This window comes from Notothenia rossii (genome assembly GCF_949606895.1).
Source record: "Notothenia rossii genome assembly, chromosome: 11".
Classification (NCBI taxonomy): Eukaryota; Metazoa; Chordata; class Actinopteri; order Perciformes; family Nototheniidae; genus Notothenia; species Notothenia rossii.
Window position 1 is genome coordinate 41,211,327 of NC_136910.1, and position 26,902 is coordinate 41,238,228.

At 38.5% G+C, this 26,902-nt stretch overlaps 3 protein-coding genes and 1 long non-coding RNA gene across 7 annotated transcripts in view; 1 reads left to right on the top strand and 3 right to left on the bottom strand.

Moving 5' to 3' along the window:
- LOC307025316 (macrophage mannose receptor 1) overlaps positions 1-1,236 on the top strand; it is a gene marked incomplete at its 5' end in the record, with an annotated part of 15,275 nt that extends 14,039 nt beyond the window's left edge. The window contains one exon of the mRNA XM_079659951.1: positions 59-1,236. Within this exon, the coding sequence (XP_079516077.1) occupies positions 59-103 (45 nt within the window). The 3' untranslated portion in view covers positions 104-1,236. The remainder of the gene's footprint in view (positions 1-58) is intronic.
- aff1 (AF4/FMR2 family, member 1) lies at positions 966-17,387 on the bottom strand. Of its 4 annotated transcripts, none has more exons than XM_079656672.1 (19): positions 17,155-17,387; positions 13,538-13,658; positions 12,192-13,028; positions 9,237-9,278; positions 9,007-9,093; positions 8,779-8,812; positions 8,437-8,494; positions 6,755-6,896; positions 5,386-6,378; positions 5,169-5,260; positions 4,837-5,077; positions 4,586-4,680; positions 4,213-4,276; positions 3,967-4,103; positions 3,808-3,879; positions 3,313-3,406; positions 3,111-3,148; positions 2,776-3,008; positions 966-2,389 (listed from the first exon to the last, which is right to left on the bottom strand). In XM_079656672.1, exons 3-19 carry the CDS (start codon positions 12,987-12,989, stop codon positions 2,265-2,267), a joined length of 3,345 nt encoding a protein of 1,114 aa, XP_079512798.1. In that variant the 5' UTR covers positions 12,990-13,028; positions 13,538-13,658; positions 17,155-17,387; the 3' UTR covers positions 966-2,264. The 4 variants fall into 4 exon arrangements, with proteins under 4 accessions (XP_079512798.1, XP_079512797.1, XP_079512796.1 ...); XM_079656671.1 differs by having other exon boundaries at positions 17,072-17,387; XM_079656670.1 differs by lacking the exon at positions 17,155-17,387 and adding an exon at positions 16,117-16,355.
- Positions 17,388-18,833: 1,446 nt separating this feature from the next.
- Positions 18,834-21,450, bottom strand: LOC307024973. The gene is made up of 2 exons (XR_013804033.1): positions 20,966-21,450; positions 18,834-20,804 (listed from the first exon to the last, which is right to left on the bottom strand). It is a non-coding gene; the product is annotated as an uncharacterized lncRNA (long non-coding RNA).
- Positions 21,451-22,014: 564 nt separating this feature from the next.
- LOC307025204 (bone morphogenetic protein 7-like) lies at positions 22,015-25,332 on the bottom strand. Its single transcript, XM_079659833.1, has 5 exons — positions 25,073-25,332; positions 24,003-24,160; positions 23,790-23,882; positions 23,558-23,688; positions 22,015-22,919 (listed from the first exon to the last, which is right to left on the bottom strand). The coding sequence occupies exons 1-5, from the start codon at positions 25,192-25,194 to the stop codon at positions 22,776-22,778; spliced, it is 648 nt and encodes a 215-aa protein (XP_079515959.1). The 5' UTR covers positions 25,195-25,332; the 3' UTR covers positions 22,015-22,775.
- Positions 25,333-26,902: the final 1,570 nt, after the last annotated feature.

Consider the following 26,902-nt stretch of genomic DNA (forward strand, 5'->3'; position numbering starts at 1 on the left):
ATATTGTGTTATATTTTTGTGAAAGTGTAAAAACTAAGTTGTCTTTCTTCGGTTGCAGCCTGCTTTTACCAACCCCAACTTCGGTGGAGAATCGGACACATAAAGCATCATTTATGTTTTGTACAGTTAATTGAAATTCCATGTTTTTGTAAACAAATCATTGATAATGTCCCTTTTAAGTATAAAGAATGCAATAGGATTCACTTCATTTGTACAGTATATATATTGCAATATACTCATAAGATATTAAAACTTTGTTTTCCTATGTTGCACTTACATTTTCCGTGCTCAACTGTTGTTATGTCTACAATAATTCAGTAATTTTCCTGTTCATGAGTTATTTACTGACCTTTACAACCAAATTGTGTAATCTTGTTTTCTTTCTGAAAATAAGAGTAAGCAGTAATAAATTATAAGTTAACAAATGATTTCCAGTGTTTATTCATCCCTGCAAAAAAAAATGTTTTACATATTTTACAAAAAAGGGAAAAGCATCCTTCAAAACCTTTTCTGAACAATTTCTCAGTAAATAATTATTTGGACGAGAAGTGTAAACTGTTGCAGAGTAATTCATAAACAATGGAAGATGATGGAAGGAAAGCCACAGGTTGGAAAAGACATGAAAACATCTGAAATGCTTCTGTGCAGTGTCGACATCTGCAGTAAGAAACACTCAAGATCATTTCTCCTGCTGATGACATAAGGCCAAGGCACCAGTGACCTTGCTCCGTATTTTAAAAAAATGTTTCTACACTTTATGCAACAATGTAAATTCATGAACACTTTGTGATCCTTGTTTAGCCCTTTTTGATGTGTAATTGCACACAGACATACAAACTCAATTAACTGCAAAACGTTTCAAAATGTGTAAATCAAAAGCAATGTTTCTTTTACTGCATCACCATTTCATACTGATTATTTTAGTATCCCTTTTAAATTGTCATAACAACAACACCACCTCAATAAAAATTTGAACCAACAAAACTCAAGCTTTATTTTTTTAGAATCAAAGTTACAATAAACTAGAGTAAAGACTAGCACAGTCCTGCCAGTCTTTGGGATCAAGTTGTTCTTATGTCCAATAACGCTCTGAAATTAACAACAAATACTCAACAAAGTGCATTCTGTAGTAAGCTATAGTTTGGCCTTTTATTCTACTCGCACACATTTAGTAAACATATTGAAACTCAACATTTGCTAATCAACAAACGTGTGGGAAACCGAGAAAAGCAGCTTCCTGGTGCAAAAACAAATAAAGGGAACACTACTGTAGTTTCATCTGTTGAACAATGTGGCAGTCCCACTATACTTGAAAGGTAACTCAAACTCGGCTAATATCAACCACTACTTCCAACACTAGAACAAAAAAAAAAAATGCAATATGTAAAACGATTGCCCCTTTTTTTGTTCTTGCAATGTTTACCGTACCTAATGCTTGTATAACTTACATTAGTGGGCACAAGTGCAATTCTTTTACCTGGGTGACAAGAATAAAATCGAGCCTGCTGACCTACTAGTCAGTAATTGTCATAATCAGCCTGAGAAAGATGGCAAACCACTTCTGATGCTGAGCCTTAGCCATCATAATACAAATCCTTATTATTCATGCTCAGATGTCTCCTTGTTTTGGACAGCACTCAGGCTGTATTCATTAATTTATTAAACTCATACTGTATTAATCCCCACTGATTTGTAGGGGAAATACAATGCAGAATCCATACTGACTCATTTTGAGAGAAATTCAATAACAATTGTGATACATTTAAATAATGATTTTAGTGCCTTATAGTGACATTCATCTTTAACATTAATAAAAGTTGTGATCATGAACACGATTGGTGTCAGGACTTGCACGAGGCTGGGGCTGCCACCAAACGGCAATTTTGGTTTTCGATGTGCTCCCATCCAAATGTAGTTAAGGTCACAGCTGAATAAATCGATGATTCAAACACATGAACTGATGAAGAGGAACAGGAAGATACACCGTGGGTACAAGACATGATAACCACAGATGTAACACATGTTCATAAAAGTGTCGTAGAGAAAGAGAGAAAACAATAAATAACAAGTGCATTGATCAGTGGTGTATTCTCAGGGACACACCACGTGAGATGAGACAACGTCCATGTGAAGTAAAGAAGCCTGGCACAAGCCTGAGGGATAGTCCAGCTCAGAGTGTGACACACTGAGGCGAGGTGAGGTAAAGGTAGAGAGGGGCAGCACAAAGGGTTTGCAGGTACTCTTTGACGAGAGCAGGTGGATAGTCAGTTTACCTTTTGGCTGTCAAGCCTCAGCCAGTGGACGGCCTGTCTCGTGTAGCGCACCACAGAGCTCATACTGGAAGTTAGGCTCAATGCACCCATGACTGAGTCCAGCTCTGTCAGCAAACCTGAAACATACAGAGATATTCAAAACATCACAATTCATTAAGGTGCATATACAGATTTTTTTCCAGGAGTAAAATGTGTTTTTATAGAATATGAAAAATAAGTCATAATATAGCATATTGAAAATGTTGGAAAACAAAAAAGTCCAAATTGAAAAATGTTGTTTAAAAAAGGTGCTAGTATAGCATAAAATATAATGAAAGCATTCATAACATAGAATGTAGAAAATATCCCAATAAAGTCATAGTTTAGTACGTCAAAATATCAAGAAGTAGTATAGCATGTTGAAACGTTTGAAAAATATATCACAATGTAGTTTGTTAAAAAATATGGAAAAAGTCATACTTTATGCTTTCATGTTTCCAGTCTGTTTTTCGTATATTCTTACCGCTGCCTTTCTGTGACAGTTCCTCCGCCTGGTCCCAGATGTCATGAGCGCTTAAAACTAATGTAGTGATGTTGACGTAGGTTAATGCCACTTGTCCAATGGCCTGAGGAACCGTCACAGTGCTGCCCACAGGGTCCACACCCGACCCGCTGTGGCCGGAGCCGGGACCAAAGCTGCTGGACGTGTTGGCTGGAGAAGGCATGTTGGGCATGTAGGACGGGGTGTGTGTGACTCTGAAACAACACCAGTAAAAATATGTGAACTTTTGATGACATATTACAGCTTGGTGCAATACACCTAAAAAGAGAAAGTACCATCCAAAGTAGACGACTTACTTTGGTGTTAAAACAGGAGGATCGCGAGTTGTTGAGTTCTGAAATGTCCAAATTTAGAGGGCAAATGTACAACTATAATTACATAGCGACTACTTTTCCAACTCTGTACAAACATGGAATAACATTTTCTTTTATTTAGATATGACCTAATCAAATTGCAAAACAATTACAATGGCATAAGAAATGAATATGTAATACTTACACTGAAGTGGTCGGTGAGGGTCTTCGAATACTTCAGGGCAATTTTGTGTTTGTGGCGAAACATTGCCATCTGCAAGAGGGACTGGCACTTCAAACTGCACGACACAATTCAATGTTACTACATTGTTTATCCTTTGCATGATTCATTATTGCATATACAGTTATTGTAAAGACAAACAATACAATGACGTTTTTATATTTTACGATTACAATTACTTCTTAATGCCTGACTTATGACTTTATTATACATTCTTGTGAATTGACAGCTTTTTTATGATACTGTATGGCTTTTCTATGGCATTCTACGACTTCATTACATTTATGACAGACTTTAATATAACTACAAATATGTCATATTTAGACAAGAATAGATGGTTTTAAACAGAAATGAAGCTAAAGAGGAGAAACATTTAACCAGTTCTGTTGTGTAGTTTTCGCCCCGACATGTTGTGAAGCAGCTATTGAACAGCACAAAAAGGTATAATCTACAACTCACCATAAAGCAAAAAAGTCTTTTTCTGCAGCAGTAGCAGAGGCATCCACTGAGTTTCTAAGTTTCAGTACAAACCTGTAAAAATGAAGCATATAAAGGTTTGTCTATTGGATCGATGAAAGTTATCAATAGTGCAGACAGTAATGATAAATGTTATCGTACTTGAGCAGTTCCACTGTTTCTGCAAACATAGTGTAGGAAGACGTTGAAATGTGTGGATCTTTCTCCATAGCAATACCACTTTCGACAAAGAACATGGCCGCATCCAGGTAGTTAAAAGCTTTGATCAGCTTATCTGACTGCAGAGATAGACACATACAATACTTTGGTTATATGTTTCTAGTATCATCGGGTAGAAATGTGCATTAATACGAGTTAATAACCTCGTAAGAAACACAAATAACTTACCTCTACATCTGCTTTGTGCTTCAGTTTTTTGGCCTCTTTTATGTAATGCTTCACTGGATACTGCCTGTAGGTGAACAAAGCTTTATCAACAAACCACACTAAACACCTCAAAAACAATACAAGTTTTATCATTATGAATTGTTAATACTGTCGAAACAATTTCCTTCAAAACAAGAATTGTACATTTAGTTTAACTCAAAAACATGTTAACAAATAAAACTCCAGTAATACCTTTTGAGAAAATGTGGGATTGAATTAACCCAGATATTTCGATAGAAATTGAAGACATACATTATTTTTTTGGAGATTGTCCAGACAAATGAAAAACTGTAGTTTAGAACAACTTGGCAGCTCCACAGAAACCATTGTTTACCTCCCCTCAACTCTGAGCAAGGGCCTTCTGCTCAAAGCTCCCCTGGGGGTCTGTGAAGATGATGGGACAGCAGGGGTGCTCTTTTGGGGCTTCTGCTAGGATTGAAGGGCAGATGAATGGTTTAGCATTTCATGGAAACAAATTGAGAGCATTTTTCACTGGTTACAATCCCTAAAACCATGAGATCGTTCAGAGGCTTGCCTTGGGGGGGTAAAGCTAAACACAAAAGATTGGTGCTTATATCCCGTTACCTTTTCAAAGTGTGGTTTTTCGGCATGCTTTCCGCCGCTCTTCTTGTGCTTCTGGGAGTCCTTGCTCTTTGCTGCCTCCTTGCTGGACTCCTGGGGCTTCCCAGAACTGCGTTTGTTCACCTTTGGGACTTTAGCAGGGTCTTTAGCAGGGTCTTTGGGTGTCAGAGGCTGCTGCAGAGGAACAGTTTTTTTCTCCACCTTTTTCTTTCGCTCCCCGTCTGCTTTTGACTTGCTGGAACATCTGTAAGAAAAGAGAGCTTTTGTTATCAGACACACGTGACGTTATCTCCGTTCAAGAAACATAAAAAAGTAAGGGATGCCTCTGGACCTACTCTAGTTTGACAGAAGCATGACTTGTTGATGAGGTATTCTTGTTTTCCAGCTTCTGTTTCTTCCTGGGATGAGTTGAATTGTCTACCTCGACCTTGAATACAACAAATCACACATTAAAATACATTTAAACATTTTTTACATGAATGCTAACTAGAACAGAATGCTAATTAGAACAGAATGCTAACTAGAACAGAATGGGACCCACATATTTCTCACATTTTGAGATATACTCTTTTTGCTGCTTTCGATGACTTTGTGTGGTGTAGAAGCATCACCACCCCCTGCATGCTGCTCTACGACCAGTGCTGATCTCTTTGCATTGTTGGGTAACTCCTGGTGGATGTTACAGGTCCAGGGAACTCTTGAGAGCAGACTTAGATCAATTTTCACCAGCAGGGAGCTAAAAGGCTTCTGGGGTTCCAGAGAACTCTTGATCGTGTGCCCAGTTTTCTCTGAGTGTCTTTTGCTTGTCTTGTGAAGAACCTTGGATCCCTTTGGGCAGAGGGTCTCCAACATTGGTTTGCTACAACTGACTCTAAGTGGCGGGGCGGGGGTCAGCTGGTCAGCCTTTGCAGGACTTTGTGTTGGGCAGGAGCAAGGGTTAGGATATCGAACACCACAAGATGGACAATGAACACACAGTACCACAGTGACTTCAGGATCTGATCCCGTCTTCCGCTTGTCAAGTGACGTGTGTTTACAAGTCCTCTTACCGTCTCTTTTAGTCTCGCTGTTGTTCTTGCTTTTCTTGCTGTGGCCTACTTTCGTCTTAACCTTGGGTCTATCTGTAAAACAGGGGTCTTTGTTTCGCGTATTGACCACTTCCTCACACTTCACGTTGATAGTTGCTTTAGTGTTTACTGGTTTTGAGGAGTGTGTGTTGCATAAAAGTGTCCTGGAGATGTTCAAACGAGCAGAGGGGGATTTGCGGCCACTTTGATGGTTATAGTTGTCCTGAGGGCTTTCACTGTGATGCTGGGTCAACTCTTTCTGGTTAGAAGAAGAAGGTTTGGACTCTCTGTAGGGGTCGACCACCTCTGCACTGAGTGGGTGCTTGGAGCTTTGAGTGGGCGGTGGCCGCTTGTGAGCGGGGCTTTCATAGGGATGTGAACAGCTTTGACCTTCGGCGCTCGAGTTCTGCTGGCTGGACCTGGACTGGATCCAGTTCCCGAGCTGCCAATCACCATGGGTCACTGCTAGAGGTTCAGGCTAAAAAATAAAAGACACAAACAATGCGATTAAAAAAAAAAAAGAGAGATAGAGCTTACAGTTCAGAGAATGCATGTGTATCAGTTTCCCCTGCCATTTATTGAAATAAACAAACAAAAATATCAGCAACGCTCTATGTAATTGGTTGTTACATTTTAAATGACCTGCGGTATTGCTTTGATAATTACATAATGAAAAACTAAAGTATCAGTGATTTCACACAGAGGCGTTTAACTGCCTTCTCTGTTTTGTAGATAAATGTGAGAGTTTTTAATGTGTGTATGCAGGCAGAAATGCATGCCAAAATGTAACTGTGGGTGTTCCGTGGGGAGATGCAGTGTATCAATCCAAGTAAATGTGGCAAGCAGCAAATTACCTCGGTTTTAACAGAGATGCTCACAGGGGGTGGAGGCGGCTCCTCGATGGTGCTTTCACTTTCCGACTCTGATCTTGAGCTACACTCTGAGTCGCTGGAGCTGGCCGGCTCTACCCCTCGGGAATGTGCTGCTTCAAGTGATCTACAGCACCCACACAGGACACAACAATAATAACATCACTTTTCCAGCTTCTCAGATCTGGGACTTTTCTTTGTCATTTACAACAGTAATATTCTGGTGGTTTTGTCAATTTATTAAATAAAACAAGCCATTTGAATAATTTACCTTGGGCTGAGGGAATTACAAGAGCAATATTCATTATTTCCTATAAAATGTATATAAATAGACTTACTGGCTACTTTATTATTAGGTACACCTGTTCAACTGCTCGTTAACGCAAATACCTAATCAGCCAATCACAAGGCAGCAACTCAATGCATGTAGACATGTATAATGTCTTTATATAGCGCTTTTCCTAGTGCTCAAATAGCTTATGCTCAAGACGACCTGGTGAAGTTCAAACACAGCATCAGGATGGGGAAAAAAGGTGATTTAAGTGACTTTGAACGTGGCATGGTTGTTGGTGCCAGACGTCCCTGGTCTGAGTGTCTCAGAAACTGCTGACCTACTGGGATCTCACGCACAACCATCTCTAGGGTTTACAGAGAATGGGTCGTAAAAGATACAAATATTCAGTGAGCGGCAGCCAGAGGTCAGAGGTGAATGGCCAGAACGGTTCAAGATGATAGAAAGGCAACAGTAACTCAAACCACTAGTTACAACCAAGGTATGCAGAAGACCCTCTCTGAACGCACAACACGTGGAATCTTGAAGCAGATGGGCTACAGCAGCAGAAGACCCCACCGGAGGCCACTCCTGTGAGCTAGGAACAGGAAACTGAGGCTATAATTTGCACGGGCTCACCAAAATGGGAAAAATGTTGCCTGGTCTGATGAGACTCGAATTCTGCTGCGACATTTGGACGGTAGGGTCAGAAGCATGGATCTATCAGGTTCAGACTGGTGGTGGTGGTGTAATGGTATGGGGGATATTTTCTTGGCATACTTTAGGCCCCTTAGTACCAATTGAGCATGGTTTAAACGCCACAGCCTGAGTATAGTGGCTGACCATGTGCAACCCTTTATGACCACATTGTTCCCATCTTCTGATGGCTACACCCAGCAGGATAACACGCCATGTCACAAAGCTCAAATTATCTCCAACTGGTTTCTTGAACATGACAACGAGTTACTGAACTCAAATGGCCTCAACAGTCACCAGATCTCAATCCAATAGAGCATCTTTGGGATTTTGTGGAACGAGAGTTTTGCATCGCGGACGTGCAGCAGACAAATCTGCCGTAACTGCGTGATGCCAACATGTCAATATGGAACACAGTCTCTGAGGAATGTTTCCAGCACCTTGTTGAGTCTATGCCACGAAGAATTAAGGCAGTTCTGAAGTCAAAAATTGATCCAACCCGGCACTAGCAGGGTGTACCTAATAAAGTGGCCGGTGAGTGTAGATACAACATTTGATTATTGATAAAAATATTTAAATTGATGATTGAAGTAGATGTATTGATTAGGAAATAATGATTAGTTGCTCCATTAATGAAAAAACTTGTAATTTGTCTAAATGGCTGAACTAACAAACTGCCAAAAGCCTAATTGTCACTTACGATGATGAGCTCTGCTGGATGAGCTGGGATGGATTTGCTGGAGGGGACTTGTAGTTTTCTGGAAGAAAATAGGGGAATTACATGTCATGAAAAACTTTGAAATGTTTATAGTATTCAATTCACACAAAGTATTAAAACAGACTCTTTATCTAAAGGCTGTATGTAAAGCAGATGTTTCAAAGCAACTGTCTTTTACCCACATCCTTTACAGGCAAAACACTAATCCTGGTCTGCATGCTTGTTTGGGATGTTCTATGATATAGTACCAACAGGTATATTAATGATCATGTGTATCCTGGTTTTGTGCCTTGACTTTTGATTGCCTTTCACTTAATGACTCACTTTGTACTGGACATGAAGAGAGACTCGCTGCTTCCTGTGAAGACAATGAAACAAACGCACGCAGGGGTCACACATTGGCTTTATTTAAGTTTGCACATGGTTATCTTCATGTACACTTAATTAATCAATTGTGTAATAATTGTTACTGTATATGCAAACAGATCTTTAATTACCAGGACTTAAGGCCTTAAAAAAATCATCAATCATCCTCAACTTTTAAAGTCTTACCTTGGCTGGGAACGGAGACTTGGAGGGTTCTACTGAGCTCGGTGAGTGTATGGCTGTCAGGAGAGGAGGCCATGAGTGGGTCATTTCCTGTATGGTGGGATAAAAAGAATGTTATATGCAAGGAGCCTAAAGACGGCCCAACTACAACACAGGCATCACTCTTCATAAAATAAACATTATAGCAAGCAGGTGTAGCAACTGTAAATGAGAGTTGTAAAAGCTGGACTTACCCTTAAGATTTCTTCGACACATTGAACCTCATCTGTCCTCGTCTGTAGAAAATAAATGAATAAATGATCTATCCAAAACAGTGAATAAACCTTTATGCAATTATAACATGACGGACATAGAAAATGGTAAAGGGCTAATATCTCCAAGAGCAAACCTTTTAATGGTATTTCACAGGTCAAACAGGTCAAATAACATACCACATTAAACCCCCTTCAGATTGTTTACTTCTTGCATGGGTTTGATGCAACTATATCTCACCAGAATAGAGATATCGAGCCCTACTTGGGAATTGGCCAGCTGTTCTTCATCTTCAAGCCTGCATTATGTCAAATAATCTCTAGGTATACTGTAATTTGGGGGGAATTGAAAACACTAAAAACATTAAATACAACCATACCACATTCAAATCAAAGTGAAGAGATATATGGATTTCAGTGTTGTCCAGCAGAGAGCAGTAGAGACCTGCAGAAGCACTCACATTCGTTTTCATGAAGAGATGCAGTGGAGAGTTTGGTTTTAAAATGAAGCCATTTAACATTACAAAATAAGAGCAATATCAAGGTTCCACCGTTTTGGGGCAACAATTGAATTTTGACATTCACATGAAAACCATATTTATTATAAAATACAAAAAGATATGTAATTGTTATTTTACCATTGGTTGTTCCATTTAAGAAAGCTAGTTTAAGGGTTTATTTTTAAACTAGCTTTAGTTTCACACCAGAAGGTTTACACTTGTGCCAGAATTAAAAAAATGGCGTGCACTGGGACATTGGTTCTCTGACCCATTAAAACTGTGTATTGACTTGTTTAAGGAAAAACACATAGTTGAAAGCACATTACTAGTTTGGAGGATAGAGACATTTGTGATTGTACTTTATATCCAAAGTGTTTTATACATGGCAAACTGCAGATGTGGATCCTAATTTAGGAGCAAAGGTTTGGTAGGAATATAAATGTTTGCCTGTATAACCTGCAATGGATTAGTCCGAGTAGCGAGAATAGAAGCATATTTAGCACTGCTGTGCTGCTGCAGGACTGTAGGGGGAGCTGTGTCGTGCTGCAGGTGCAACGCCTGTGTGTGTCTATTTATGAAGAGAGGCGAAGTCCCTCCCTTTCCGGGGGACCTCCATGGGACCTTATTTCGGAAAAAGTATGTATTGAAGTCAATGGGGAGAGAAAGATCATCTTTCGATCCCGTTTGAATTGTGCCACGAATTACACATATGATGTTTGTCAATTTAAAAGATAATTTTGCAAGTAAAAATTAAATAGAAGTGTCCTAAAACTGTGAAGTAACCTTTTTTTTTGTGTGAAACCGCTCAATGAACTACATCTCCCATCTCACACCACACACCAAGACGGCCGTCACGTTGGCACATTTCACTTCTTTCTTTCAGAATGAGGTGACAAGTATTAAAAAGAGGTGAAAAGTATTAAAAGAGGTGAAAATCCCTATAAGTCTGGGCATCTTGAGAGCACAAAAGGGGAGTTAGTCGGTTCAGTAAGAGCCACCATGCGGGAACGGGATTTGTAGTCTTTCTAGTTGCGTATTTTTCATAGTCTTATATTTCAACAGTTTTACGACAAACTGTGACTCTTCTGAAGTGGAAATAATTTTTTAACATTAACAAACATCATATGTGTAATTTGGGGCACAATTCAAACGGAATCGAAAGATAATCTTTCTCTCCCCATTGACTTCAATACATGATTTTTCCGAAATAAGGTCCCATGGGTCGGAAGTAGATGGGCGGGACTTCGCCTCTCTATAGAATTGACCTGGAGTTCAGCCAAATTCTCCCAAACAAATCAAGCCTTAGAACTTAAGGTGCCTGAAATTTTAAATCAAGAATATATATTCTTTAACTGACTAACCCTAACCCTATGTTCCAGATGACACAATCCTCTCATTCCACAGTACATTCATAGCCCAGACAACAGTGCTGGGAAATAATAAGTAGGACTTCCCTTGTTCCATCACTCCCCACATTCACCGATCACCAAACCAGAGATTCAGTGTCAGTGACATCTCAAGACAATTTTATATTCCAAATATACCAAGTATCCTGCTGTCTTTACTATCCTACTACTATCACACTCCTTGTTGTTAACCACCAACTATGTGCAATATATATATATATATATATATATATATATATATATATATATATATATATGCTGTTAATAACTGCAATATATACCTGGCTGCTAAATCCTCAGAACAGGATGTGTTTTTTGTAAATTGTGGTTATTTTTTTATACTTTAATTTTTTTTTTGTGTGCATGCTACTTAACATTAAGCTGTCTTTGGCTCTTTTCTGCTGTAACAATGTACATTTCCCCTTTGTGGGACTAATAATTCAGATTCTTGTATTTAACAGGAACAACCAGGTTCTATAGAAAAACCAAATTCTTTGGATTGAAGGAATCCAGTCCTGCAAACTCATGATTTATTTTCTTTAAAAGCGGTCTTTAAAGAAAACACACAATTTCCTGAAGCACATGGCCGTAGTTGGTTTAAATTACAGTCTGACAGACTGAGGCCAGTTGATGGACGCTGCTATCCTGGAAATGGTGTCAGAATTTTAGCTATGACACTATTACTAATGATATTAAAGGAATACTTTAACATTTTTGTAAACACACTTATTCTATTTCTTTCCGAGCATTAGATAAAATCAATACCACCTGAAAGCTTTTCACCAATTTAAACCTGGTTAGAATTAAGACTAAAAACAGGGGGAATAGAGCTAGCTTGGTTTTGTCTAAAGGTAACAGAATCCATCTACCAGCACCTCAAAAGCTCAAAGGGCTGTAAAAGCAGAACTATTTTTAGACAAGCTAGCCGTTACCTCCTGTTTTCTTTCTTCATGCTAAGATTAGCTAAACAGCCATTATACAGATAATATCATGTCTAATAACAGTACAGCAAACTAAGAGAATATATTTACCTCCAAAAATGGTGGCAGCAACTTGGTTTTGCCAAGCGCAGATTTGTTGATTATCTCCGGTAGAGGTACATATGGCTCTGGTGAAAGCTTCAGCCTAGGTGACTCGCTGACCACATGGTCCTGACCATCCATGGGCCGCACATACGCTGTGGGTTTCTGGGTCATGACTACGCTGGGCGGCTTCAACGACAGGAGTGAAGGGAAGGTCTGGGAAGGTAGTGCGTTACCTTTGTTTGCTTGAGGCAGAGATGAATCTTTGGGGGACTGTTTCAGGTCAAATGTGGAAACATCCATGGCGTTGTCAGACTCAGGGTGGTGATCTGTGGAACCTTGAAGTCTCTCAAAGGTGTCCCTAGTGTCCGTGTCATAGTTATCATGGTCAATGGAATGTGGGAAGGGTGGCCGCTTGGCATCAGGAGACTGATAAGACATTTCCTGGGGAAGGCTGACACACTCCCTGAGACCTGAGTGGGCTTCACTCTTCTTTTGTTGCTGTGCTGAGAGGCCGAGCTGACTGTGGTTTAAGGACCTATTCGAGAAAGTGGATGAATGTCCATGCTGGTTAGGAGGAGAAGGGGCAGTGGACGTCCTCATGGGCTGAGAGGAGTAACCGTTACAAGAGGGGGCTTTCTGACTTGGGATGGACGTGTGCACTTGGTTAAGGAATGGAGGCTTGGCTGGTTTATCTGTGTTTGGCTGAGCCTGATCTGACTGTGAGAAGGTTACATAAGTAGGAATGGGTAAAGGCTCAATGGCTAAGGGACAGGGATTATTCACATCTTCAAAACTACCCAGCATCCTCTGGATTCGATTGGAAAGAGTATCCCCTTTGTTTGTCTGCGTAAAGAAAGGGTAAACACTTTGTTAGAAGAAACATATCGGTAGCAATATGTAGAATTTGGTTAATTAAGACAAACAGTAGGTGGAACAAACTTGCTTTGGTTTCAATATCATTTGCCATTTATTTATTTGTTCCCAATAATGTGTACGTCAAATTTAAGAATATCTCTCTTGACACTCTTCACACATTGGACTTAAAATGCAAAGGTTATGGTATTGTCTTTGACAGCTTTTTTTTGTAAAGTAAACATAATTGTATAGCACACTACATACACAACAACAAAAAACACTAGAAGGTGAAAGGTTTTATGTAACTTTTAAGCCAACAATACAGCACACATACAGAAAAGTATCAATTTCCCTCTGATAATGAATAGAGTCATTTTGATCCTGAAACTGTTGCTTTTGAAAGAAGTGAAAAATAATAATCTTTGTATCAATAACATGAACAGTAGAAGCCCAGTGTGATCATTAGAGCAGGTAACTCCTGTAGTGTGGGTCTTTACCTTGTATGGTTCCCTAAAGAGTGGCACATTCTCAGGGTTGGATTCTTTGGCTGGGCTTGTTTCTTGGTTCCTCTGTTCCCGCGCTCGGAGGCGAAGACGGTTCCTTTCTTCATTGTATATGCTGTAGAACATTAAAAAGAAAGAAAGATATTAATTCAGGATTGCATGTACAAGTGCATTATTCTAACACTAAATGTGATGACCCAGTTCAAAGATGCAGTACGTGCCTTGCTGACCAAAAATGTAATTGGTGACCAGTGACCACTAATAATTCCAACCAATCTTATAACACAGCCATATTTGTTTAGGCTATCTTCGATTTTATCAAATAAACCACAAAGCATTGACTCACTCCGGCTGATTCGTATGATGAAAAAAGGTTTTGGTTAACGACACGAGAACATTTTAAAGAATAACAATTGATGACATCTACTCACAGCCTTATGTACCCAAGTGGCAGAGAAGCAGGGTCTCATGGGAGAACTCAGTGCCCATCATATCACCAGAAACGTCAGTGCAATTAGACTTACAGACACCATGAGGAGTCCCCACACATCTGTTCCTTTTAGTCCCTAAAGATGACATGCAGCCCATGCAGACATCACATGGATATGACTAGTCCAAATATAAGGCCATGGGTAAAAATAAATTGTTCATTATAGTAAATGATATTCAGAAACAACAAGGGGCCTCATAGGGTCAGGACCTGTTTAACACGTTCAAAAAATACTGAAGTAAATTGAATGTACATTTGGAACTAGTAATTTTCCCAAAACAGTGTTTATCATCCTCACTCACAGCAACCCCAATGGGATGCTTCCATGGCAACAAGTGGAGCACAGCTTCGGGTTTAAGCCAAACAGATGAGCACTTACTCATTAATGGAGCAGAGAGACTGGCCAAAATACAAGAACAGCACCAACTGCCCAGTCACAGTACCACCCAGGGGTAAACCAACACATGGTGCCTGCCGGTATTACGTTACACACTAGTGATCCAAAACAAACATGAAAAATGTTGTTGAAGATCTAACACAGAGAAGCAAACAACTCACAGAATAAATTAGAATAAACTCCTGCAAGTGATAGCAATGCTGGGGTTAGTGTTTAATAAGGGTGAAACATAAACTGTGCAGAAGTAGCCCCTCCCCCCCCCCCCCCACACAGGTATAATCTTAATCTCTGTTTACACGTGCACATATTACAGCAGGCTTCAACAGCACACAGGTAGACTGCATGTCTGTTTAATGATCATCAATTTAGTTTTCACTACTTTGTGATTAAATTAAATGATGGCATTGTGAGTAGTTGTATTGTTTGAACAGGAATTGTATTTCCTATTTAAACAATATGGTTTGAACAAAACAATATATTGTTTAAGTCAGGAAGGCCCATCATTCAGATTTGGAGAAACTCGCAACACAGAACTTAAAACAACGAGACAAGAGCCAAGAAACCTGAAGACTAAAATCAGAACTGCACACCTAAACAACCACCAAAGGTAACCCCACTTCACAATATGACTAGTCAATCCAGTCGTCCTGGTAAACGTCTGACATGTGAAAACAGTAGCACATTTAGGAAGTTATGAGAGCTGCTACAGGGGGTGACCAAAGTTAAGTTTCTGCTAGTGGAATTAAGTCAAGTTTTAATTCATATGGAGAGCTTCAGACATCTGCAAATATGCATAACATTTACTCATGTTGATATTGTTGCACAAAGTGGATATGTACCACTTTATGGTTGCAACCAAGAATTACTTTTATCATGGATCAAATCAGAAGATTATTTTTATAGATCAATAATTGTGCGGCCTATACAACGTCAGAAAATAATAAAGAACGTCCATCCCAGTCTCCAGAGAACAAAGTTTATTTCTTTGTTTTGAATATAATAGCAGGACATGTTGAAGCACCTGAATAGCATTTTGCAATAATAAATATGTTAAGATAAATTAAAAAGTTGGATGTTGTTTGTCATTTAATTGAGTTAATAGTTGAAGCCACATGATTATAGGAGAAAATAAATCATCATGTTAGGCATCATTGTGCCTCAAATTTAATATATTCTGCTCAGATTATGATTTAGTGGTAGGGTGGTTGAGTTGAGCATCATCTCTGTCCTCTATTTTTAGGAAAATAGCTTTCTGTTGTTATCCAACTTTTAAACCAAAGTTCCAAGTTGGTCAAAACACGGCAGCTAAGAATTCACTGAGGATCACTTGTAAGAATGCTTTATAAATTAAACATGTGGCTGTTCGTTTAAAAAGAACAGCTTGTATACACACAGCAGTCCCTTTAACCAGCTGGTAGAAATCACACCAGCCTGCTTTTTCCAGCTGATTCCACCTCTTCCTCGTACTGCTTACCAAAGCCAAAATCCTCTATGTTGGTTTACCATTAACAACAACAAAACACCCCTTTAATTCTGATACCTTTGCAGAGTTACAAACTTAAAGTTTACTTTGCTCAAGTGCGCTGCTAGTGATCAGACTAACCGTATCTAGCTAATTAAGGTTAGTTACCCGGTCAGGCTGAAGAGCTAGCGCCCTGCTGTTAGCAGCTAGCTGTGTCTGCCTACCTCGGCTGAGATGCCATGGTGCGCCTCTCTCAACAACCAAAGTTGGTTGTCATGCGTTTCTGACAGTCTTCGCCAAGCTGTTCTTCTCACTTGGTCACATTTTACTTGTTTTACCGCTGAAGAATTTGTTATTTTAAAGGGCTGTCAGGCGGCCGTTGGTTGATAGTTGCTGCTAACCGTCCGTGTTTGGGTCGTCCACTCTCTCTCTTTCTCCGTCTACTGGATTGTTCTACTCTATTCAGCCAGCCGGGGGCCAAGCTCAGTTTTATTCACTCAATGCACTTCAAGCTTGTCACAAAAAGCGTCTAAAGCAGTCGTGTTGCTATTCTATTAGTAAATACAACAAATTTGTTTGGTAAGAACTTTATTATTTAGCGTTTTTTCCTAAACACGACAGTTTGTCCAAACTTTACACTGTTACCCCTGCGTGACAGACATGGTACAGTCATCTGTGTTTGGTTATGTTTTTTTACAACAGAGTCCTGGTTAAAAGTTTTAATAGACGATTTTTAGGTTCCTCCCGTTTTTTAAATGTTATTAATTGTTCGTGACTGTTGACAGATGGTGAAAAAATAAGTATCTGACTTTAAAATAAGAAGAAAGGATAGGTAAAGTTTCACACAGAAGGCAAAAAAACAGAGAATTGTGTCTCAAAAGGTGCAGTAAAGGGTAGCATACTTATTTGTAACCATTTGTTTCCTGCTTTAAAATGTTGAAATATTGTTCTATGTAATTTGGTAAGATGTTACAATATATTGGTTGATACAATGATGTTATTCCACTGATCAGAAAGGTGTTCTGTACTGCATCTCCCTTGTCATAATAATATACTAACATAAATAATTGGCTCTTGGTTTATTTGCCCTCTAATAACCGAATCAAATGTAAACAAGAATGAATTGAATTCAAGGAACATCTCACTCTTTTGTGATTGCTTTTTGATGCAATACCTTACCTTGTTCCCAGCTAAAAAGTAGGACCGCGGAATCAAGCATCTGCCCAATCTCCTGAAGCAGATCATAAAGTCTTCTGACTCACCATGCCACCTTGGTGCAAGTTCTGGTGAGTGGGTTCAGATTTGATGACACAGAGCTCAAATACTGCCAGTGGTTGTGATGTCTCTTGTAGGTTTTATAGCTTAGCCTGTAGACAATAAAGCAGACAAATCAGTTTACACATTTAAACCAGACATGTAAGACAAACATGCTGATTAGATTTGTCACAAAATAATCAAGCAGCCTCTGTCTGTGTGTTCCTGTTGTTAGAGCTTTGACACCAGCACGTGTATGATTTAATGCAGGCTTAAAGCAAACGCTGTGCTGAAAGGCCTGTTATTGGACACTCACCCCGGCTGGTTATGTTATGCTGCTACTGGCCGACTTCCAGCAGAGCACATCGAGATCATCTTGCTTCATTTAGTGGAGGCTCGGGACAGCTGAGAGGACCATGTCACTTGCCCAAAAAAAAGATGTAACTGCTGGGGCCTAATGATTATGACATGCAGTATGTAATACAATAGAATACATTAAGGATATGTTCCTCTTGAGCTTGTTTCTATGCACCCTAGATACTAGGGTGTGCTGTTATAGACCCCGGACCATTTATCAGTCCTTAAAGAATGTTTTAATTATGTATTTATTTTGTTAATTCATATTTTTGGGAATATTCATTTTTGTATGTATTTATTTAATCACCTATAGTTTAAGTTGTATACCTATTAACAATATCATGGGTGAGTAAGATATACAGTATATCAGTCCAATGTGTGTTCAAAGTAAAACACTTTAATATATTCAAAAGAAACATGACCTTGTTGATCTTTTGCACACACACATACACACAAACGATACTGCACAGTCACAAGTGTGCAGGATTGAAGTTTGAGACTTTTAGTAGTTTAAATGATAACCAGTAGGTGGTAGTAGTTTCCTGTAAATAGAATAGTGGTTCCAAACCTCTTTCCCCTTTCTACCATTGAGTTAAATTATGACCCCTGATTGAGAGATACATTTGATGGATATTCCATATTACATTTAATGCGTAGCAGAAAAACAATAGATAAACTGTACAATTAACCAAATATATCTGCAGGAAGATTGTGTAAAACAAGGGATTTAGATACATTTGGAACGGAAAGAGCTGCGATTTTTTTTTTTTATGAACTCCTAAACTATACATTTGTCTGAATGATGTCTATTGTATAAATATATGTTTAACATTTTAACTGATATAACTAATATGGTTATTTTATGACACATTTCGTTGCTTTCCTCCCTAATGCTTGGCGATTTTCCTAGGTTATTCTAACCGCATACCTTTCTAAAGCAGGACAGGGTGTTTGGCAGGGAAGGAGGGTATTCAGTTCCTCACTCTGCCCTCAACCTGTTAGACTTACAAAGAAAGTATATATCATAAATAATAATCCAAACTTAGAAACTAGAACAAAATAACCGACATTTGAATAAAAAGCTTCTTTTTTTTTGGTAAATGGATGAACATTACATTACCAGAGCAGCACATTCTCACATAAAAGTACAACAATATAACACTAGTCCAATCTAATTTATTTGCATTTTTGTATACTTACTGATATTCTGTTTTGCAATTTAATGTAATAGTAATTGAGATTTCAAAAGTAGGTTCTTGTTTAGCAAAAATGTACATTTATATCATTGAATGAATCTCAACATTGAAACACAACAACATCAACTACAAAATAAAAATACATTGTTTTTAATATTACCATAAACACTTACAACCATTCACATCTTTTGCATCACTCTGGACCAATGATATCTTTCAGATCTTCAAAAGTCTCTATTATTGCTTAACAAAAATGGATTCACACATTTAGAGTGATCCACATGCTCTTCTATGGTCAAATGCCATCAAATACCTTCACAACAAAACAAAAAGTTTAAAGTCACATAAATCAAGCTTTAATAATATCATACAAAACGTGTGGGGAGTTGCGTCAAGCGTTGTTTCAACTACAGTACTCAAGCACACAATTGAGATACTTGGACTGTTCATTTAATTATCCTTTTACTTCTATTCAACTACATTTCAGAGGGAAATATTGTACTTATTAGTCCTATACAATTATTTGACACCTACTAGTTACTAGTTATTTTACAAATAAAGATGTTTGCATACAAAACATAATAAGATCTTATACAATATGACATCTAAATTATATCTAAAACAACTGACAACAGATTAATTGGAAACAACTTTGTTGGTTGTCTGTCATTTAACACACAAAAAGCTTGTTTTGCTTTTCTATGCCTTTGACCAATAGTTGTGAGGTTTGGACTTGTAAAACCAAACGATCAATCAATGAATATAGAAAATAATCATGAGCTTAACCCTGGTGTTGTGTTCGAAAGCTGTTACCGTTCATGGTGTTCGTGGGTCAATTTTGACCCATGATTTATCTCAGTACAAAACACTAAAAAATAATGACGATCATCCAATATGGTTTTAACTACACCATAACTAACTTATAATGCATTCATAACCGTACAATCCTGTTGTAATTTTATGGCCCCCAAACACATTACATCGCACATTGCACATGTGCATGTGTTTTTTCAGGTTCAAGTGTTTGTGTTCATATTCTTTGTGAAAGGTTGAGTTCCCGTAGGGGGGAGGGATGGGCAACCAGGTGCATGTTGTGAAATAATTATTGTTACAGCGGATGAAGGGGGTGGGGGTGGGGTGTCTAAAGTCAAAGATTAATCTTGATTGGGCCAAATTTAGCCCAGAGTCACCCACAACAATTCTGCTGTGTCTTCCCAGACCTGAACACCAAATGATACACTTTTTTTTTTAAGAGACCTTCAGACTTGGCTAAAATTGTCAAAATCTGATTTGTAGTGTTTATATAGCTGTTATGGAGGATATCATCTGCAGGTCTCCCTTGAAAAAGAGATCGATGATCTCAATGGGACCACCTTAAATAAAGGTTTGAAATCATGAAGCCTCGTTCCAATAAAAACAATTATTATATAATTTTAACTTGAAACGGGTCACGGGAGACCCGAACACAACATAAGGGTTAATCCATAGTGAAAATAATCAACAGTTGCAGCCTTAAATAAAATTGCTCAAAATCAAAAAATTACAAAAATGACGGTTACACATTAATGAATGAGATGATAACAATACAATGATATCAAATTGTAATAACGGAAGTACATTTTAGTTACTATACCTATGCACTTTTACTTAAGTAACATGCTCAATGCAGGACTGAGTATTTGTACAGTATGCATTAGTTATTTGACTTTAGTAAAATATATGGGTATTTTATCCATCACCTCCTTGGTTGATCTGATTTGGTTTTCTCTCCCAGAAGGTGACCAGAAAAGGAGGACATTTGAGAAAAACAACCGGGGAAACAACCGGGGAATCAACCGGGGAAACAACCTGTATGCAGAAAGAGTTCCCCGTGTTCTCGGTACTGAATTGTGGCGCCACGTCGTATTGGAGGCCACAGTCGTCTGCGATTGTGGTGGGGCTGTTGTGTCTGAGCAGTGTGGTGGCAGAGGGGACAGTGGCTTTCACTTCCAGCGTCTCATGTCCAGCTACAGATACATCCACAGGCAACACCACGTAGGCCTGCACAAAGCTTTCTCCAATGTTGCACTTGAGCTGCGTAGACCAACAGTATTCCCCGGGGTCTCCTAGGAAGAGAGACTCATTTATGAAGGGCTATACACATCGGATGTGCCACATAAAACAGTCAGACAGCGATGGCCTGACATAAGAAGACCACCTGCGCTACTGATATCTGTCTGCCCATTTAGTCAAGGAAAGTTGAAATTGTAACTGAGAGAAGCCTTACCTTCTGTGCAATATGAGAGCCGTATGTTATGGTTGTCCTCAAGTTGAATTTTCTTATGGTAGGTCATCTGAGTGCACTCGATCAAACAGTTTGATAAGGGTCTGCTTGGTAGCAGTTTCACCGACCCTTCCCTCTCTGAACAATTAACTGCCCCTGCAGCCAGCAGAAAGGGGGACAGTATGCCAAAGAACACCCACAAAGTGAAATATGTTGACATTCTGTCCAGTATCAATAAAACATCCAATTGCTGGCTAACAATTAAATATAAATGGTCCAGATCTTCTTGTCCTATTGTGGGATCGTTGTTGTCCTGGATCAATATATTGCTTGCACAACCTGACAACAAGATTCAACTTCATCCAGGAAAAAACGTTGCATGCACAGCAGCTATAAACGTTCAAGACTTTCAGAAGTGCGCAACATGCTGCTCTTACGCTGAAATGAGGAGGGTTTCCTGGAGCGCAGTGCCCATCCTCCAGGTTATTTTCCTCCCTCTAGACTTGAAATGTGAAACACCTAAAGGCTGGACTAAAGAACTGCTTTACCAAAATAGTAATCAAGAGTTATAGTCCATAATAAATGTTTGCAGGAAAAAAAACTGAGAGCAAAACATTTTTGATTTGAATCATCTTTATTCAAAAGTTTGTGAGCTAAAAATCAGGAAATTGGTACAAATGATTAGCATGCTATAGCAGTTTCATTAGCAAAATTCAATATTTTGTACGAGATCTAAATACAAGTTATGGTGCTATGTCAATATAATAAGTATTAGTTGAAAAATAAAATAAAGTACATGGTGAGGTAATTTTGTAAAGTCAGCAGTAGACAAAAGCTTAACAAAATGATAAACTGAGAAATATAGCAAGTTACAGGCATATGAGGGAAAACAAGAACTCTGCTGTGAAAAATGTATAGAAATGGACATTTATTTAAATCAAACAACATTCTTTGGGTTCATTTATGAAAAAAAAAAAGAAGGGAAAAACTGCTTTGGGTCAAAACTATGATCTAATGGCATATCTCAAAGAAGGTTATGTCAAGAAAAAATGGTTTTCTTTTTTCTTTTTTTTAATGTCATTTTTATACATAATTATGATTCATTCCAAAAGTGAATGCTTTTTGGTGGTTGCGATGGGGCAATGTTGGTTTCTGCAAGTTGAAAGGGCTAAAAGAAAGCACCATACAGAAGATGTCCCTACTCAGGAAAAATTGATATGAAATGTGATTGTGAATTGTTGTCATATATATGTATATTATTATAATTGTTATATGCCTTTTGAATTAAATTGCCCAATAAAGGAGTTGTTCACAGATGGGGGGGAAACAACTGGTATGATTAAGGATTTGGCTCTGTACAGTCTCACATTTTTGTCAGGAACACTCTGTAATAGTTAGCAGCTTTAAATAGTGCTCTTCACCCATGAGATTTATTTAAAGATTAGCTGGCAGTGTTTCACCTCCAGCTCTCTGCAGCTCTTGGCGCAAGAGAAATAGTTTTTAAATAAATGCATTTTTGATGGGTCTGCAGTATCATTATCATCATCACAATAATCATTGGCAGTTAACCTCTAAAATAAAAATTGATCAGATTTGTGCTAGCACATTCTTGTTTGAAAGGAGAAACAGGAATGCAAAACTGAGAGAGACTTTGCTTTGGTTCCCGCACTCAGTGCTGAATACACACTGAAAGGATCTAGGATAAGTCTATAGAGAGAAGATAGGCCTGCATATGATGTATCACTAACTTTTCTGTATTTTGTGTGAGTGTGTGCACCAGGAGGTTCACATACACAAGACTATAAAACAAACTTTACTTTGTGCCTGGCTGCTGGAGGTTACTAGGCCCACACCCACAGCTGCTGGCCAGCTGCACGGAGGAGAGGACGAAGGAGCTGAACTCATCCACATAGAGAACAGGCACCATTTGGAGGGAGGTGGGCTGACAACATGGCACCTGGAGAGAAAAAAAGAGAGGAGGAGTTAAAGAGGTTATGTTGGATAACACAGTTTGAACAAAAAAGGACGTTAAGAACGTATGAATATTTATATTCTTGATAGACATGCAAAAAAGTGTTGCATGCTATGGTGGATGTGTTACACATAAAGTACAGAAATAAAAAAGTGTTGAAAAACTAAATATAAAATAACAAATGACAAACTAGTTTCCAAACTGTTTCATTTAAAAGATGTAGTCTAGATCTTAGTTGTATTTTTTCTTTTTCAAAATTATTTATAAGATCGCATAAAGATGTTAGAAAACGTTCTGTTTCCTTAGCACGTACACTGCATTCATTTCTGATTGACCAACGTTTTGGGAGTGTCTCAGCTTGAATTTGGTTCATTTGTATATTTGTGTTGGCAGAGTGAGAGAACAGGCTTATCTATTGGCAGCTGTTTTCCCTCCTGAGCACACACAGGCAAACTATTTGGTGTTTGTAGCTCCAATGTAACTTAGGCAAAGAGGTGAAAAAAGACGTGTAGGGCTGTAAGAGGAAGCGAGTACAATAAACAAAGCTATACATTTAACAGTAAAACATAAGGTAATTGGGGTTGGAGAATTATTAATATTAATATTAATATAGAGAATTATACCTGAGTGACGGCACTAGGCTCACTGGTTTGGGATGGTGGACATTGCACAGGGTGCCCTGCGGGGTTGCAGAGTGCACACTTGACGATGGTCAGGCTGGCAGGATGGATCATCCAGTTTTCCCAGCCCAGATCTGAAACACATAATAATGGACATTTTAGTACATGCATTGATATATATTTTTGCATGTCAATTTGCATGCATACATGAACACATGCACACATTGGTGCATACCTTTCATGAAGATCTCAGAGACCATGGAACAGCACTTCAGGTCTGTACTGTTTCCACCATCAGGGGACACAGAGTTGCCAGAGGCCACTGGAACTGTAAGGACAAAAAAACGTTCAATTCAGTTTGAATGTGAAAACCTCTTAAGATTAAATTAAAGCTGTACAAAATGTGGGCTCTACAAAGGTTTCTTCAAAGTGTTTGGGTGTTACATACCACCATTGTCCTTCACTCTGTGAGCAATAGAGCCGAAGGTGGTCCTCCATTGCTCTCCGATACCGTCCAGCCCACCAGCAGGCAGCCGTGGCTCAGCCTGCAAGTTGAGGCCCTCGAGGAGACTCTGTCTGATGGACTGCAATGACCCCCCCGAGCACCTAAACATCATATAAAAAGTTACATTTACATTTGCATTAAAAAGGATTACACAGAAAAATTGAAGAAATGCTCTACATGACACGAATAAGTATTGTGTTAACAATCCAATCAAGACTAAACAAGTGTAGTTGTGAGCAGCTATACATGCCAGACAAATACTCTCTCAATAACCTCAATAGCTCTGGGACTATTTTCTTATGCATACACAAATTCCTCTGTGGAAGAGTAATTTATGACACTACAGAAGCTTAATTGGAACAGCATGTTACAGCTCTGCAAATTCCTAGAAATAGATCAAAATGATGCTAAATCCTACCAGGAATGTAGTTTTCCCTGAGAATTACTCAGCATGCACACATCATGGATATGTTATCTGTTAAGCAAGTCTGCAGCACTGAGGCTATTCAAAATATGTATTAACCTCTACGACCTGACAAGGTAAGGGGAGAGATAGCAGGTCCACAGTATACGTCACAAGGAATTTGACACAGATTTGATGCAAAATTCTAAAATATCCCACAAATGCAACACATTCTAAAATTTGAGACTGAAAAAATGACTTCAAAATAACACTTTAACACCCCAAGACCTTTTGGAACACTAGTAAGAGGACAACTGTGACTTGGTATCAAAAAGCCTACTTTATGTCTACATACCAGTGAATTATATGAATGTCCAAGTGTTGTAGTTTGTAGTTGTAATGTTTCAAGAGGCTGTAGTTTCATAAAAAGCTGATTTTGTAAAGCAAGGTCAAAATTAAAAAACTACAGTGAAATGATGACTAACAGAGTCTCAGATGTATTAAGTCATACCCAATATATTCAATTCAATGCAAAACATTTACCAATAGTGCTCTTAGAAATCAAACATATTGCACTTTAGAGGCAGGGAACAGATAGGTTGGTACTGACCTGTGCTGCGACACAGGAGAGTTCGCAGGGGCAGCAGAAACTTCCTCGGATGGCAGCAAGACAAATGCAAACACCATCGAAGAGCCCAGGAGCATCGTCATGACAATAAACGTAAAGGACATGGTGTATGGGCCGGATCAATCTTTTGGATCAACTGCTCTTAAATTCGGACTTGCGGTCGACTACGGTTGACTCTGGTTGGAAGAGAAGATAGGAGTGACCAGACGGTGATGCTGCACGAGGTATTGTTTGTCAGGGCCTGGGAACATGGGTTTTTATCTTCCTGTACCAAAGCTTGGCCTTGAGATATTTCACATTGTTTTCTTGTCCCTGTGTGAAAGAGATCAGTTCAGTTATTTCTCCCGGACGTGTAATACTGGATGTGATTTCTTAGGGAGGATTTGAAATCAAGAATATGGTTTTGCCCACACAAAGTAAAAGATGCAAAAACATCTTCAAATAGTCAGTGAATAAACGTTCACATATTCCCCAGTGAACATATTCTTTTTTTAAACTTCTTTCAACAGAAAACGGTTCATTGGGCCTTCTGATGCCACTCATAGTGTATTGTACATGTTTAAACCATATTATTCCACACTACCAGTATCATACATGCTCAACTATCCATCTCTATGAGAGTAAAGAGCAAAACACGAGGCTGAGTTGAGAGGCAAGCAAGGAACGGTAGTTTCAAGTCGTTAAGGCCCCTTTAATCAGAGACTACTAACTCACTGTGGACTAAACTGGGTCACAGCAATATTTGAATGGTGCACCAAAGAGCACAGTTTTACTGCTGGAGGGTACAACAAATCATAATAGGCAGTGCAGTGCCACAGGAATCTTTGGTACAGGCTGATACAAGACATGGCAATACTCTTGCAGTTAGTGTGAAATAACAGTTCTGAAGTGCAGGTTGAGTTCATTACTGCTGGTTGGCAGTAGATGCACCACTGCAAAAACATGGCTTTCTTATTGCATGCATTTGTCAGCATAGTAGTATATACCTGTCAAAAAACACTAACTTTGAAGAAGGCACTGAAATAAGGAGAGCAGGAATATTCTTTATATTTCAATTTCAGATCACAGTCGAGGCTTGAAGCAATGTTAATAAAGTACCATTTTAAAAATGAGTTCTCTTTAACTAGTATTCCTTCGCTGTTGAACCATTTGTAACCCTAAAGCACTGTGTTTCTTTGGTTATGTTTATCTTGGCATAATAAGTATGTCATGTGTTCTTGCACAAGACCTCCTACAGGTCTAAACAACACTGTGAAGATTTGAGCTCTGAAAATATCATCAGGTCTCAACAATGGTGATAAATTGACACTATTTAAAAATAAAGTCTTCGAGGATAACTCCGGAGATATTTCATATATTTCTAAATCTATATCAGATGTTACATCAAATTATTTCTGATGGCCCATAAGGCAGCCATCTTTGTGTCTTGTATCAGAGAGTTTTTATAGGTTTTTAGGGTGACTGTTTTTACACAAAATATTTTTTCCTTTTACGTCAATTTAAATAATAAATAATTATATCCATCTATCTTTCTAACTAGCTATATATTGTATAGAATATATCTGTATCTATATATATATATATATATATATATATATATATATTATACAGATAAATATATATTTATCTCAAATCTCCAATTTGTTTATGTTTTGTTGTGTAGCTGTTAAACCTGCTCATATGTGTTTTATCAGGAGGCAGCAGTTTGGTTTATTTTTCACTTTGAAGTTGTTTTTTTTATGGATTTATGTCATGTTTCTGTTAATACAAACCAAAAACAAATGTATATATTTTTTTCATGGGATTTGTTTT

Coding starts and splice junctions, on each gene's coding strand:
- aff1 (XM_079656670.1), bottom strand. Junction 8,813..9,006: donor AGTCTCCGTTCCCAGCCAAG/GTAAGACTTTAA, acceptor TTGTCTTCACAG/GAAGCAGCGAGTCTCTCTTC. Junction 2,390..2,775: donor ACTGTCACAGAAAGGCAGCG/GTAAGAATATAC, acceptor TGTATGTTTCAG/GTTTGCTGACAGAGCTGGAC.
- LOC307025204 (XM_079659833.1), bottom strand. CDS start 25,194: ATGTCCTTTACGTTTATTGTCATGACGATGCTCCTGGGCTCTTCGATG. Junction 24,161..25,072: donor TCTCCTGTGTCGCAGCACAG/GTCAGTACCAAC, acceptor TATGATGTTTAG/GTGCTCGGGGGGGTCATTGC. Junction 23,883..24,002: donor CAGAGTGAAGGACAATGGTG/GTATGTAACACC, acceptor TTGTCCTTACAG/TTCCAGTGGCCTCTGGCAAC.